Here is a 13,089-nt window from a genome sequence, read left to right as displayed (position 1 = left end):
TCAGGGTGTTATGAATTGCTCAGAGACTCGTGTGAGAAGATCCAAATGCAGATTTATTGGGACAATCCAGAATCGTAATACATATTACAGGAAAAAGGTCAAACACACAGGCAGAGAATCAAAAACCCAAGACACAGGAAACTAGGATAACGCTCAGAACTGCAGTGCAACAAGACATTTCACAAAGTAAGAGTGAATACACAGAGGTTAAATAGACAAAAGTGAACAAGATATTAACACACAAGTGGAAGTAATCAGAACATGATTATCCAGGCAATGGGTTATGGGAAATGTAGTTCATGGTGAGATAAAGCAGAATGATGGAGTGCCCTCAGCTGGTGGTTGTGACACAGTGACAGTTATCAGTTATGTCAAATAAATGGATACATTTATAACATTGGCTGGCCAAAATAAAATCTTTGCCGTTTCATAATCGTTTACCATTTAAATTTCGCTTTGAAATAGCAGGATCCATTGTGACAACATGCCCCACTATATTGGTCATTGTAGAATGAGTCTGTACCTTTTATCTTGGGTAATAATTGCAGGATTTTTAATTTCTACAGCTTTATCTTAATTCGAAGGACTTTCAAAAAATAATTATACATATCCACTGATAAATTCAAAACCATAAAAACATGTACAAAGTACAAATCCAAAGTAATTCAACAAGCAGAATAAATAATGACCAATGCAAATTAGACTCATTTGTATAACAGACTAAAACAACCCATAAAAGACTGTTCAAACACGGTTTATTTAACTGGTCAGGTTCATATAGAGGGCAAGCATTTGTTAGTGCATTAAACAGATTTTTAAAGGGTACACATTTCTCATGTTGAAAGACAAACTGAAACTTTGTTTCCAGGCTTAAGAAGATAAAAAAGACAAGTAACCCTTCACTGACTGTTTGAAACTAAAGAAAATAAAGCCAAAAAAAGCAAAAAGCATTTGTATCCCTCATTGTTTTTCCAACCTTGCTTTTTTTGGGAAATATCATCCCACTCTTTCAATAAAAACACACTGATTCCTTCAACAGCCACACAAAGCACCAGTTGACTAAACCCAGCAAATACCTTCTCCTTCTCCTTCTCCTCCAGGAACGCCACAATCTGAGGGTTTTTAAGGCTTCTCATTAACCTGAAACACCTGCCTCCACTGATCATCTCAACCCACATCATTAGCCCATTACAGGGGTGTAGATCCCAAACAGAACCAGATGAGGGAGACAGAGACTCTATAGAATACAGCACAGTAGAACAAAACACTCAAATAATGCCTGAATTACAAGTATATACCCAATAAAAATCATAATTAAACTGCTAAACTATATATGCTGGTTAGTAACAATATAAATACATCATATGATACACACGAGACTGAACTGATTAAAGCATTTAACTTAGTTAATGTACCCATAATTGCAGAATATTACAGAGAACCGGCGCTGCATGGTCTCTATAGCATCTAAAGGCAGATATTAAAGGGTTAGTTCTGAGGTTAATCTGAGCTTTCTGTCCCTCCATTGACAGCCAACGCAACTTCCACTTTCAATAAAACTGAGGTTAAACCACTGGAGTCACATGAATCACTTTAATGATGTCTTTACTACCTTTCTGGGGCTTGAAAGTGGTAGTTGCATAGCTGTCAATGGAGGGACAGAAAGATCTCAGATTTCATTAAAAAGAGCTTCATTTGTGTTCCGAAGATGAACGAAAGTCGAACGGGTTTGGAACGACATGAGGGTGAGAAATTAATGACAGAATTTACATTTTTAGGTGAACTATTCCTTTAAAAATTTCAGGAAGTTTCACATCAGAACTTAAAGAAAAAACGAAAACATCACTGAGATGTAAAAAAGTTACAATGAGAACATCACACATATGAGATGATTGTTGAACAGGTCAAGGCATCACGAATGATACATTACTTGGTTTTAAAAATTGTTGATATAAATTTGAGATGAAGAGGTACATGGTAAAACTGTAGATAAAATTCACCATCAGATGGCGTCACACTTACAGGACAGATGTGCATTAGGCTATATGAGCAATTTTACGCAGAGAATTTAATGTACTTATTAATTGTGCAATTAAAATTTATTCAAAACAAAACATTAGTAAACTAAAAAGTAAAATAACTTTGTTTTTTTTTTTATGAACTGTAATTTAATAACTACTAACAACATTGCAAGCCTACAAGTTATGTAGGCCTAATTTGGACTTGCATGAAAAGAAAAATGAAGGTTTCAGCTCTTTCTAACGTGTTGTTGTGTCACTTTTGTCCTCCATTTGGTCAAGAATCCATTCTGGAATGTCCCTGTGATGTAAAGATGCAGAGAAATGAAATGCACTTCTATGCAAGACTGGAATTATTCATTTATAAAAGCCAACTATATTTAACACACACACACACACACACACACACACACACACACACACACACACACACACACACACACACACACACACACACACACAATGCTGACACATTTACAGTTTTAGCAGCATACAACCTGTTAACTGTCAGTGTCCCACCAGTGGGATGCTTGGTGCTCTTTTTTATTGCCTTTTTTTCCTATCACATATTTTATTATTCATCTTAAATTAGGTATCAATCGAAAGCTTAAACTACGGTGGCTGAGAGAGCTCAACTAAAGAAAACACATGGAAATAGAAAAAAAACACCAGCAAATTAAGAAAATGTGCTGCAAAACTCAAAACGCACTCACAACGCTAAATACGTGTCTGTATTTGCAGCACGTGTTATCAAACTGATGATGTTTTCTTAATTTGCTGGTGTTTTTTTCTATTTGCTTGTGTTTTCTTCAGTTGCACTTGCAGCACATTGAGTGACCTCAGTATTCATCTTGTTCAAATCAGACATTGCCTTACGATGAAAACGGTAGTTCAGCGGTGTGCAATCATTCAGAGCATTCAAAGACGACACTTACTGCCTTATGAAAGATCACAGAACTGTAAATCACTGTTACCAAACAGTCATCCACTGAGGCAGAAGACTGTGAAGAAACACAACAGAGTGTTATCATTAATGAAAGAAGCTGTTTGTTATGAGAGCCCGTTTCAACCACATAATGAAAATGAATGCTTTGGTAAATCATAATTATGACATAAAAAGTTGACTTTATGTCATAATTATGACTTTTTTTCTTATAATTTAGACTTATGTCATAATTTTCTGTTATAATTATGAATTACTAAAGCATGATTTTATACGTTTTTCATACTTTTAAATGTCATAAATTATTTTTTTGTCGTAATTACGACTTTTTATGTTATAATTGTCATAGTCTTAGCATTTTATGTCATAATTATGACTTCTATCTTATAATTTAGACTTTTGTCATAATTCTGACATTTTATAGAATTTCAGCTTTTTGTGTCATAATTATGACTTTTTATCTCATAATTTAGACTTTTATGTCATAATTATGATTTACTAAAGCATTATTTTTCCCGTATGTGGCTGAAATGGGCTTCCATTGTATGCAGTGCATCTAAACAACGATTGTCTCCAGAGTATTTTTTTTCTGATGGATAAATTATTACACATGTCATTTCATAATTGGTAATTAAACACATAAAAAATATTTGATCTGATTAACCCAGTTCAGTTGCTCCTTACTGGTTATTATTTCATTCACACTTGTGGGATTTCTGTTTGCAGATGTCTGAGTTGTGTACCTGCAAAACAATGTAAAAAGAGAGAGAAAAATATGTTCACTCAAAAATGAAAGTACAATCAAGTCTTATCATTCCAAACCTGTATGTATACTGTATACTTTCTTTCTTCAGTGGAACACAAAAACAATGTAGGCTTATATGCTCTTCTCCTGTACTTCTTTCCTTAAAAAATACCTAATCAGTCCAAATTGTGAACAAATCATTTAGACCAGTTTTGGGAACAGGATCAACAGGTTTTTGGGCTACAAAAGCATTTAGATGCATTTGATTCCTTTAAATGGTCAAAAAGTACACCTACTTGTCTGTCTCGGGGTCAGATGGTGTAGTTGTTGGAATATGTGTCACTGAAAGGAGAAAAACATTAAGTTATTTTTAGGCCATTAAGAGTGTCTCCATTTTAATAGCTGAACTGATTTGTGATCTTACAAGGTTTGGGTTCATTGACAGTGAGTTGAACAAGAACCTGGCGATCTCCTACAGAGCAGAAGTACCATCCAGAATCACTGAGTCTCAGTCCAGTCATCAACACAGTGAAGGAGTTTCTCCCATCATCACTGATCTGGACTGATGAAATCTGGGATGTGTCAGTCCTCTTCTCAGTGTAACAGCCCTCATCTTTATATCTGCACCACTGTTTGAGCTCATTCTTATATCCAGAAGTGTAGAAACACTGGACACTGACATTATCACCTTCATGTCCAGATACACTGCTGCTCTTCACAGACACAACAGGAGCTGAACAAAGTCAAAAAGACAATAAGATTTGTCCATCAACTGTCTTATTGGCTATAAAATGTAAATAGGCCTATCTAAATTCCCTTGATTGATTTATTTGATATTTGTAAGTGTTTACTATATGGTTGGTAACACACTTTATTCAAAACTGGTTTTATTAAACAGTTACAGTCACATAATGTATGGCAAGGCGGATGTGTCGGATTCTGCAGTTGATCTCCATATTAAACGCGCTGCAAAAGTTCACAACACAACCACATATAGAAACGCGCTACAAATAGCACAGAACACAACGGAAATGTTTCCAGGGGACCCCAATAGGTGACGAACCCGGCTGGGACGTGCTTATTGCTCGTGAGCATCCTTATGCCTTACTCCCTTCGAAGGGCAGAACGGTGTCCATCAGCTGAATAGGCTGTTCTTACAACAGACATTTCTTATTATTGCTGTTAACATAACTTTTGCAAATATACATTTTATGTTTTGTTTATGCTTTAGACCCTGCATTACCTAACATTTCTTATGAAACTTGTTTAAACATAACATGACAAAATTTTACAATGTAAACGATGTACTATAGATTAATATCTTACCCTGATGTTCTATTTCTCTATCTTTTTTATTTCAGCTCATTGTTAACTCTTTTCTCATTTGTATTCTGATGACATTGAACATATTGTTAACACATTTTGTATATTGTATTGTATACAAAGTTGTATGTCATAAACATGTCATCTCTGTATGTTTTGCAAAAAAAGAAAAGAAAAAGAAAGAAAAGAAAAGTAGACTTTGAGCAATAAGCATGTCCCAGCCGGGTTTGTCACTTATTGGGGTCCCCTGGAAACATTTCCGTTGTGTTCTGTGCTATTTGCAGTGCGTTTCTGTATTTGGTTGTGTTGTGAGTATTTGGAGCACAGGTGTGCTGTAAAACTGATGATGTTTTCTTAATGTGCGGCCGTTTTTTTCTATCTGCATGTGTTTTATTCAGTTGCATTGTGCTCTCTGCCACCGTAGGGCCTCCACTCAAGGGTAGAATATGATGAACAAATCTATGTTCCATATGTGGCACGATGGTGAGGCGGAGAGCAAGATGAGAACTAAGATAAGCAAAAGCTCACATGAAGATACTCAAAGTCTTAACAGTAGCCAACTACGCCACCTAGGGACTTTCACCCCAGGATATACTAGTACTCAGAAAATCTAAACCCCAGGTTCGTTCTTTCCAGAGAGGACTGAGACAGCTCTGCAAATTAAAGCAATTTTTGTTTTATTGCACATGACAGTCACTAATAAGTACCTTCAATACATTTACCTCTTACATTACTGACACATTCCAGAAAAAGGTTCTTGCACATGACAGTCACTAATAAGTACCTTCAATACATTTACCTCTTACATTACCGACACATACCAAAAAAAAGGTACTTAAAATAAAGAAAAGAAAAGATTTAAAGACTACGGGCAGCACTTGGGTCATCAAAAGACACTAACAGGGAAAAAGAATCCTGCCCCACCTCAAACAGTAATCGCTCACTACAACCAACCACTCACACTGGTGTTGCACACTAGAAAGGGAATGAGAAACTCACACTCAAGTGTTAAACACAATACCCCCAAAAAGAGAGGTGGGCAAAGTACCCTTTTTACTATTGGCCACAGGAGACCCGAGCGCTTACATGAATTACAAATTATATAAACAAAGAAAGAAAATCAAATCATACAGATTATAACAATTACTAATAAAAGAAAATACCACAAAACAAAGACATTAATGAAAATAAAACATTCAACATAGAAACAAAACAGCAGCGTAATCCGGGGCAGTGCGTCTTGCCATTAAAAATAAGCTTACACCGCTCAGAGCTGGAAGCAAGCCTGTTATGCACGTTCCTTCCGACTGCGTTTTCAATGATTCTAACACGACTGTACAGGTTCTCGCTGCACTCAAATTGTGTAGTGACTGATCACGCAATGAGCAGACTAAATGCCCCGAACCACACGACTCCACTAGGAACAGGCAACCAGGATGCAAAAAGTAACATCCCCAGCCATTTGAATGCTGCATTTTTATTTAGAGTGCAATCATGGTAATTAGTCACCAGATGGTTACCTGACACCACTAAATTTACTGGGCAGATAATTCAGTTCTCCACCAGGGGGAGAAACAAAGGGAAATTCCCAATCTGCTACAATCCACCCCACCCATTTGCGTCGTCGTCCCGACGATGGACCACTAGCCCACAAATCTCAGCTCCAGTGTCTAAACAAATAAATAAAGTGGTATTTAGGCACAACCATCTGGGAATTCATAACTCCTCTCTCCCCATTACACCCTCTGGCAAATGGCCCATTTTCTAACCATGCCGTACACCACCCTGTCAGTGGTCGGGAAGCCAGTAGAAAGAACACTGAGGGCCGGAGCATTACTACTTGTAGGGCCTACGGCTGATGCTTGACGCAGGCGTACATTATCTGCCTCCAACCGGGTTACCAACTCCTACAATTGTTGCAAGTCCTCTGCCATGATGGCTACACAACAAGGAAGACAATAGAGGGACACTTGCTACAAGTCCTCTGCCATGACGGCTAAACAACGAGAAAGACGATAGAGGGATACTTGCTACAAGTCCTCTGCCATGACGGCTACAAAAGACAAACAATAGAGGGACACTTGTTACAAGTCCTCTGCCATGACGGCTACACAACGAGAAAGACAATAGAGGGACACTTGCTTCAAGTCCTCTGCCATGACGGCTACACAATGAGGAAGACAATAGAGGGACACTTGCTTCAAGTCCTCTGCCATAACGGCTACACAATGAGGAAGACAATAGAGGGACACTTGCTACAAGTCCTCTGCCATGACGGCTACACAAGACAGACAATAGAGGGACACTTGCTGCAAGTCCTCTGCCATGACGGCTACACAAGACAGACAATAGAGGGACACTTGCCATAAGTCCTCTGCCATGATGGCTACACAATGAGGAAGACAATAGAGGGATACTTGCTACAAGTCCTCTGCCATGACGGCTACACAAGACAGACAATAGAGGGACACTTGCCATAAGTCCTCTGCCATGACGGCTACACAATGAGGAAGACAATAGAGGAAACTTGCTGCAAGTCCTCTGCCATGACGGCTACACAACGAGAAAGACAATAGAGGGACACTTGCTGCAAGTCCTCTGCCATGACGGCTACACAATGAGGAAGACAATAGAGGGACACAAGAGAGACAAACAAAACACAACAACTTCACAACACCCCTGCCCAACCTAATGGAGCCTACTGCTGTTTTGTCTCAAAAAAAATAAAATAAACAAAATTACATTAGGTAGAACGTCTCAGCCTCAACTGGGAAAGGACCCTGCCGACTACGCCAGATTGTGGCACGATGGTGAGGCGGAGAGCAAGATGAGAACTAAGATAAGCAAAAGCTCACATGAAGATACTCAAAGTCTTAACAGTAGCCAACTACGCCACCTAGGGACTTTCACCCCAGGATATACTAGTACTCAGAAAATCTAAACCCCAGGTTCGTTCTTTCCAGAGAGGACTGAGACAGCTCTGCAAATTAAAGCAATTTTTGTTTTATTGCACATGACAGTCACTAATAAGTACCTTCAATACATTTACCTCTTACATTACTGACACATTCCAGAAAAAGGTTCTTGCACATGACAGTCACTAATAAGTACCTTCAATACATTTACCTCTTACATTACCGACACATACCAAAAAAAAGGTACTTAAAATAAAGAAAAGAAAAGATTTAAAGACTACGGGCAGCACTTGGGTCATCAAAAGACACTAACAGGGAAAAAGAATCCTGCCCCACCTCAAACAGTAATCGCTCACTACAACTAACCACTCACACTGGTGTTGCACACTAGAAAGGGAATGAGAAACTCACACTCAAGTGTTAAACACAATACCCCCAAAAAGAGAGGTGGGCAAAGTACCCTTTTTACTATTGGCCACAGGAGACCCGAGCGCTTACATGAATTACAAATTATATAAACAAAGAAAGAAAATCAAATCATACAGATTATAACAATTACTAATAAAAGAAAATACCACAAAACAAAGACATTAATGAAAATAAAACATTCAACATAGAAACAAAACAGCAGCGTAATCCGGGGCAGTGCGTCTTGCCATTAAAAATAAGCTTACACCGCTCAGAGCTGGAAGCAAGCCTGTTATGCACGTTCCTTCCGACTGCGTTTTCAATGATTCTAACACGACTGTACAGGTTCTCGCTGCACTCAAATTGTGTAGTGACTGATCACGCAATGAGCAGACTAAATGCCCCGAACCACACGACTCCACTAGGAACAGGCAACCAGGATGCAAAAAGTAACATCCCCAGCCATTTGAATGCTGCATTTTTATTTAGAGTGCAATCATGGTAATTAGTCACCAGATGGTTACCTGACACCACTAAATTTACTGGGCAGATAATTCAGTTCTCCACCAGGGGGAGAAACAAAGGGAAATTCCCAATCTGCTACACATATATGGTTGAAAATACCATCATTGGCCTAGAGAGAGATAACAACATTGAATGATAACATTAAGACTATAAAAGAGGAAGGATGCCCTCCCTTCACTGTCACACTGCAGCCACTCTGTGTGACTGTATGACTGCTGGCCTTAACTTAAGAGAAAATAAAATTAGTCAATTTGTATCTTATTCAGAATTGTTTATTTGCCATGTCGTCTATCTTGCCTGCACTTTTTTCACTCCTCCCCTCACTGTAGCCGCATACTCTTGCCTATATTTCAGGCGAGATGCATCTCAAACGAGCCTCAAGCCTCTGTTATACTCCAGTTTGGACGCGTACACGACAGCTGCGCACAGCTCGGACGCGGACTACTTGTATTTATACTTTCTGCTGAGGTCCGCTCGGTAAACGCGTTCAACGCATGCGCAGTAGATCGGTCTGGCCAGTATAATCGATAATATTTTAAATATTTATAGTTTATATTTGCATTTATGTCAAAACCTAGACACTTTCAAACATCAAAATGACATTTATTAATATGTATTCGTGTCAAAATTACATATAAACATCTTTTCCTATTCTATTTTGCCTGGAAACGCTTCCAACAGGCTTGCGTGAAAAATAGGCATTGGTTCTATTTCTAGCATGCACGCGTTTTCCGTTTTTTCAAATTCGGCGTCCATGTTATTTCCATCTCTTTCGCGGTTTTAACCTAATGAACGCGCGCCCTTGGTCCGCGCGGTCACAAAAAATGGGAGGCACGCGCCAGTCCGCAACGAGCCTCCGCGCGCACCCCCGATGACGATTTTTACGTCACGCGGACCCTTGCGGACCCTCGCGCCATCGCGGTCGCGTAAAGTATAACAGAGGCTTTATGACCTTACCAGTCGGTTCTTTTCATTAAGTTAAAAGGCTTGTTCACATTGAAGCGGCGCTGCACAGACCGATCGGCGTATGACATGAATGCACAGCGAGAGCGATTAGCAGACGACACTAGCTACGTTTACATGGACACAATCGGAATGAAATCAATACGATTGATGGATCCGAACAAGGTGTTTACATGAATGATAAATAAAGTAATCGGGTTGATGTGCGCGTTTATATGTCACAAGTTTCTAATCGGATCTGATGTGTTTACATGAAGGTTTTTTAGTCCGATTGAGTCGTCAGTCCGATTATAAGTGTCCATGTAAACGCAGCTAGCGTATGCTTTTGAATCGCTCTCGCGGTACTTTGATGTCATACACCGATCGGTCTGTGCAGCGCAGCTTCAAGTCGAACAAGCTTGAAACATACAGCAGAACCAATGTTGTCCGATTCCTAAACGGTTCTTTTTGCTGCTTCTTGTGACCATAGTTGGCTAACAACTGCTGTGTCACAATTCAAAGACTGGATCATTCGAAGGCCACGAAGGTCAGACTGAACGTTGTTAAATGGGACGGTCTAGCCTACGGAGGATTGTTCTTGTCGCCAACTGTGACAGCTGTTGTTGATGAGTGGCAGTTACGTTTGTACTGGACTTTATGAAAGTTATATTAAATTCTCTTAAAAGGGGTTCACAAACTGTCTAAATATGTTCGCCATGGTCCATTTCTATATGATAAAGAGTATAAATAATCTTATAAATCTGTAAACTAACTAATCGCATCTTAGTAATTTAGTAAAAGTATTTTTTTACATAATGTATCATTAGATATTTGAGTAAGTTGAAAACCAATACTTTAAAGGTGTAATTCGGTTTACTTGTGTGTACAGAAATACATATTATAACCCAACAACTACCTTTTATATTATTTACAATGTTATTTATAGCTTCATTATTTCATTTTTATATTGTATTATATTATATTTATAATAAATATATAACCCAACAACAACACTTACCTTTTACATTATTTATAGGCTAACGTTATTTTATAGCTTCATTATTTCATATTTATATTATATTCTATTTTAATAAATTGCATTGTCAGAAAAAAAACTATAATTCATAAATCGTAATTTGGAAAGAAGTTTTTTACCTGATTGTACCGTCAGATACAAATAATAACCAGCGTCTAGAGTGCCATAGCCACCAATCTCCACAGCGCACCAGTAACATCCAGAGTCGGAGATCTTCAGTTTGTCCCATCGCACTGTAAAAATACTCTGGTCTGGATAATCAGTGATGGAAAATTTTCCTGTCTTTCCTGCATATATATGGCAAGTCATCCAATTTCCCCCCCAACACAAATATTTGCGGTTTTCTTTGTGTTGTTTATCATACACACATGGAATAATGCCAGATGATCCAGATTTCACTGTTACATTAAGTTCTAGTGTATTACCTCTAGCACCACCTGTAGACAAGAATAAACGTAGGGGAGAAAACATAAAACACAAACTGCACATGATGTATATAGAAGAATTATAACTTAAACCATTTAAAAAATTTAACAACAGACTGTACAATGGTTTAGTAATACTTTAAACAAAATTATATATATATTCTCTTACCCGAGATGTAAAGTAAAATCCCAGAAAGAATCAGAAGGTAAATCATGACTATAGTGGAGTGTGTGTGCTATAGTAGAGTGTGTGTTCATGAGAGGAGCTGGTCTCTTGAAGTGTCTCTGTTTCCTCCTGTTTCCGTTTCAGAGCAGAAATATCATCGCCTGAAACCACATAAAATAAGCGTCAGCAAGTGAGCAAAGTAGCAGCAGCAAACTCAAACTAGCCACAACACAACAACAATCAACATTTTACTTATGGCTAATTTGATTGTTTTTGTGAACAGGTTAAAGCATGTTAAAAGATACTGTAGTAGTGGTATAATCTGAATAAGCAGATTCTCTTGTTCAGTTTGATATAAAACATTTACTCAAAAGTACTAAATAAAACACTTTCTTCACCCACAATTACTGAACAAAATGTTACATTATTCAAGTCACCATTTTGACAAAACTGTGAAAGTGATTAACACAAACATTTACATTTACATTTATGCATTTGGCAGACGCTTTTATCCAAAGCGACTTACATTGCATTTCAAGGTACACATTTTTACCAGTTCTTTTGTCTGCCCAAACTGTTGTGTTTAATTGTTATTTAGTTTTTTAATCATGGGTTTTACAATATATATATATTTCAAATATTACAACACTAAATATTTCAAAACACAATTCATAGCAAAGAATAATGGGAAATTATAATAAAGTTTGAGATAAAAAGTATTGCAACCATCCCCAGTGTCTCATATTTCCTTAAAATAATTCACAATTATGTATTTAAAATGTATTCAAGAATATTTAAAAATGTGTTGTGGCTACATTGGTTCCTGTAGTGAGCGTGCAAGTAAAATAATAATGTGTGAGTGTGAATCTGCACTGTGGCCTTTGGACAGAAACCAACCACAAAAACACACGAGTCAGTAAAGAAGCGACACATTCACACAGAGACTGACCTCTGCTCCACCGGCACTGTTCACCACATGGACATCAGATACAGTGAGATACATACAGTATATGGGCAGACAAAAAAACTGATGTCTCTGTTGACGGCCATTCAAAAGAAAAAAGTAGTGTATATCCAGAATATATAGCAAAAAACTATATAGACGACAGATCAGGGATGGTTGTAACATTTTTGACATTTCTGTCTGTATCTTGGAGTTTTTTTAAGCCAGTTCAAAATGTGATTCAGGAACTAGTTACAAGTGTCAGCTATTAAATGACATGGCTGTTATCTTTGCAGCACAAACAGAAAAATGTGTGGCTTAGTTTCAAACGAGGAGTGAAATGTTACAATACATGTTACTCACCCAGGGGTGAGATGTAACATTAGGAAATTAAAAAATATATATATATTGAAAGCTTTTTATTCAACACAGGCTTTTTAACATAATTAGTGTGTGTGTGTGTGTGTGTGTGTGTGTGTGTGTGTGTGTGTGTGTGTGTGTGTGACAAAACTGAATAAAATGAGCAAATGTGCACCAGCTTCAACAATTGAACAGTATTTGTGTGTTTGTGTGTGTTGTTCCGGAAGCGTTACAATTAACATGTGTTACAGTCATTTCAGGTCTCCCCTACACATTACAAAACAAGACAGGACAATAGAACAATAAATATATAAATATAAATATATAAATACAATAAATA

The 13,089-nt window shown here is 37.7% G+C and overlaps 1 protein-coding gene across 2 annotated transcripts; it reads right to left on the bottom strand.

Annotated features, from left to right (window-relative positions):
• Positions 1-41: 41 nt before the first annotated feature.
• On the bottom strand, positions 42-11,560 carry LOC311086368 (polymeric immunoglobulin receptor-like). Of its 2 annotated transcripts, XM_084119216.1 has the most exons (7): positions 11,450-11,560; positions 10,975-11,292; positions 4,131-4,439; positions 4,003-4,048; positions 3,646-3,704; positions 2,954-3,019; positions 42-2,319 (listed from the first exon to the last, which is right to left on the bottom strand). In XM_084119216.1, exons 1-6 carry the CDS (start codon positions 11,493-11,495, stop codon positions 3,000-3,002), a joined length of 798 nt encoding a protein of 265 aa, XP_083975342.1. In that variant the 5' UTR covers positions 11,496-11,560; the 3' UTR covers positions 42-2,319; positions 2,954-2,999. The 2 variants fall into 2 exon arrangements, with proteins under 2 accessions (XP_083975342.1, XP_083975341.1); XM_084119215.1 differs by lacking the exons at positions 42-2,319; positions 2,954-3,019 and having other exon boundaries at positions 3,335-3,704.
• Between the last annotated feature and the right edge of the window lie 1,529 nt (positions 11,561-13,089).

This window comes from Abramis brama (genome assembly GCF_963993115.1).
Source record: "Abramis brama genome assembly, chromosome: 7".
Taxonomy (NCBI): domain Eukaryota; kingdom Metazoa; phylum Chordata; class Actinopteri; order Cypriniformes; family Leuciscidae; genus Abramis; species Abramis brama.
The sequence above is the reverse complement of the archived record's forward strand: the minus strand, read 5'-3'. Positions and strand labels throughout refer to the sequence as shown.